A 3443-nucleotide genomic window follows, 5' to 3' on the forward strand; every position below is an offset into this window, starting at 1 on the left:
ACTAAATATTTCCTAACCAGATTCTCTAACAAATTCATTCTACATTAAGCCCTCCAGACCCAAGAGAACTCTAGACCATTGGCATCAGGATATTGTCCATAATGACAATGAAGTAATGGTTGTATGTTTTAAACATAAGAATTAAAATATAACCCAATAAATATGTTTTAAATTACATTTGCTTAAAATGATTTTTATTGGCCACTTTGAAACTTAAAACCTTAAAAAAAAAAAAAGGCAGATGGTTTCTGTAACTTTGCCTGTAATTTTTTGTCAAGGGCTTGACATTTCACTACAAGATTAAGGTAATAAATAAACTGAAAATGTCACTGTATTTGACTACGTTGAGATCCTGGGTTAAATATAATTAAGACTACTCAGTGTTTCAATATTTTTAAAAAATATTCTACTTTTTTCAATCAAGGAATACGACAATTAGTCCCCACATTTGTTTTTTGTTTGTTTCCATGTTCTATTCAAGATGCAGCTGCAAATAATAAATACTAACATGAAATGGTAAGATTTGTTGCAATTTTAGTCAACACTTTGAATACGTTTTTAAAAGTCATATTTGAAAAGATGGTTATGCAAGTTAAATTTTTAAAAAATTAAAGCCAAAGCTTGAAAGTTGAACTTACATTACCGGAAAGGTCCGACTTTGTTTCTGGATGTTCGTTTCCTTCTGACATGTTGGGACCGGAAGGAACACTAGGACTGAAGGCCATGAGGTCGGCCTTGGGCGGGCCCTCCCCAGAGCACACCCTCTGCCGCCTCTGCTGCGAGTACGACCAGCTCCCCACGGCGCTGGAGCACACCAGCGTGGGCTTCCCGGGCCCGCACACGCCCTGGGTGGGCGGCGCCGAGCACCGCAGCGCTGTGTACAGCAGCAGCGTGAGCACCAACAGGCTGGACACCGCGCAGATGGCGATGATCAGGTACACGTTCACGTCCACTAGAGCCGTGTCCACGCTCGCGGCGCCAACCGACATCCGCAAGGGGGTCTTCGGCGCCTGGCCGCTGTCCACCAGCGACAGCAGCACGGTGGCTGTAGACACCAGCGCCGGCTCGCCGTGGTCCTTCACCAGCACCAGCAGGCGCTGGCGCGGCGCGTCCGCCTCGTCCAGGGCACGCGTTGTGCTGATCTCGCCCGTGTACAGCCCCACGCGGAACAGGCTGCGCGCGCTCCCCACCGACGGCTGCAGCTCATAAGACAGCCACGCATTGTAGCCCGAGTCCGCGTCCACCGCGCGCACCTTCGCCACCACGTGGCCCGCACCCACGGACCGCGACACCAGCTGGCTCATCGCGCCGCCCACGCCGCCCGCCCCAGGCGGCAGCAGCGCCGGCGCGTTGTCGTTCTCGTCCAGCACGAACACCTGCAGCGTCACGTTGCTGCCCAGAGGCGGCACGCCCGCGTCGCGCGCGCTCACCTGGAACTGCAGCAGCTCCAGCTCCTCGTGGTCCAGCGGCTGCAGCGCGTACACCTGGCCGCTTTCCGCGTGCACAGACACGTAGCTCGACAGCGCACGCTCGCCCACCCGCCGCTCCACCAGCGAGTAGGACACCAGCGCGTTCTCCTGCGCGTCCGCATCCCGCGCAGACACCGTGAAGATGTGGCAGCCGGGCGGGTTGTTCTCCTTCACGAACACCGTGTACTCGGGCTGCGCGAACGCCGGCGCGTTGTCGTTCACGTCGGCCACCTCCACGGACACGCTGGCGGTGGCCGACAGCGAAGGCGAGCCCCCGTCCCGCGCGGTCACTACTACAGCGTAGTCCGACACGCTCTCGCGGTCCAGGGCGCTGTCCAGCACCAGCGAATAGTAATTCTTGAAGGTGGACACGAGCTTGAATGGGACATGAGGTGTTAGTGAGCAGGTCACCTGCCCGTTGACACCCGAGTCGCGGTCGGACACGGAAATGAAGGCGATGACGGTGCTGAGTGGCGCGTCCTCTCTCACCGGCAATGACAGTGACGTGACCGCCAGTTCCGGAGCGTTATCATTTACATCCAGAATTTTCACTAAGACCTTGCAGTGATTTGACATTGGAGGACTTCCTTTATCAACTGCTTTTACCTGAATCTCGTAGGATTTTGTTTCTTCATAATCCAGTCTACCAATTAGCCTAATTTCTCCTGAGTTGGAGTCAATTTTGAAGTTCTTTTTAATGTTAAGAGGAACATCACTGCCAAAGAAAAAGATAATTTCTCCATTTACACCTTCATCAGCGTCAGAGGCATTTACTGTGACCACTAATGTTCCATTAGCCATAGTTTCTAATAAGTGGACTCTATACACAGCCTGGGCAAACAATGGGGCGTTATCATTAACGTCGAGCACCGTAATCAGAAGTTGAACTGTACCTTCCAGCTCTGGTTTGCCCCCATCAGTGGCTGTCAGTAATAAACGATGTTCTGGTGTTTCTTCTCTATCCAAAGATTTCCTCAATTCAAGCGAAAGTGACTTACTCAATTCATCACTTGCCTGTACATCCAAAGAGAAATAATCACTGGGGTTAAGGGTGTATGTTAGAAGAGCGTTGGTACCGATGTCCGCATCAGCAGCGCCCTCTACCGGAAAATGCGAATCCAGCAGTCTAGATTCAGGAATAAATAACCTTTGTTCTCTCTCTCTGAAGACTGGTGGATTATCGTTAATGTCCTTCACCTCCACCTCCACATGGAAAACCTGGGGCGGCCTCTCCACGATCACCTCCAGGTGGATGCTGCACTCCAGGCTCCGCCCGCACAGCTCCTCGCGGTCGATCCGAGAATTCACAAACAAAATGCCATTCTGCAAATTTACCTCCAGAAGGTCCCCGCGGCCTTTGGATGACACCCGGAACAGGCGCGGTACCAGCTCCGCCAGCTCCAGTCCCAGGTCCTGGGCGATGCGGCCCACGAAGGTGCCGTGTTTGGCCTCTTCAGGGACCGAGTAGTGGACCTGGCCGCTCCCAGCCTCCCAGGCTGCGAAGAGCAGAAGCGGGAGTAGCAGGCGCCGGGATCCCTTGCCTCCTCGCCTGGGAAACAGCATCGCAAGAGCACTACACCTATCCTACCTCTCTCACCTTACTTCAAAATCATACTTTTTAACTCTATTTCCAATCATTTATCTCCTTAGCGTTTTTGTCTTCTCTGGGGCGGTGACAAAATGAAGCTCCCTCCTTTAGTTTTGGTGATCAGTACATTTCCATTCACAAGACTTTGTGGTGTACAGCGACATCATGTGGCTGATGGTGTAAGATCCATTCATTGATTTCCAAAAGTCTCTATATTCATTTGCAATTTTACTCAATGCAATCATTTTCAATTTTAGGTCCTGTTAACGACTCAGACAATTCAAATATCACTTGAGAGTATGTAATTCAGTATTTTCCTTTACATGTTTTCACAAAGATATTACAATTGGATTTTGGGGAAATCAAGATATGCAGAAATAACCTTA

At 50.8% G+C, this 3443-nt stretch overlaps 1 protein-coding gene across 1 annotated transcript; it reads right to left on the reverse strand.

Moving 5' to 3' along the window:
• Positions 1-552: 552 nt before the first annotated feature.
• On the reverse strand, positions 553-3407 carry LOC141569947 (protocadherin alpha-1-like). Its single transcript, XM_074324413.1, has one exon. It carries the CDS (start codon positions 3030-3032, stop codon positions 609-611), a length of 2424 nt encoding a protein of 807 aa, XP_074180514.1. The 5' UTR covers positions 3033-3407; the 3' UTR covers positions 553-608.
• Positions 3408-3443: the final 36 nt, after the last annotated feature.

This window comes from Rhinolophus sinicus, unplaced genomic scaffold (genome assembly GCF_036562045.2).
Source record: "Rhinolophus sinicus isolate RSC01 unplaced genomic scaffold, ASM3656204v1 Contig312, whole genome shotgun sequence".
Classification (NCBI taxonomy): domain Eukaryota; kingdom Metazoa; phylum Chordata; class Mammalia; order Chiroptera; family Rhinolophidae; genus Rhinolophus; species Rhinolophus sinicus.

What these genes read in the sequence shown, in the direction of transcription:
- LOC141569947 (XM_074324413.1), bottom strand. Translation starts at nt 3,032, where the DNA reads ATGCTGTTTCCCAGGCGAGGAGGCAAGGGATCCCGGCGCCTGCTACTC.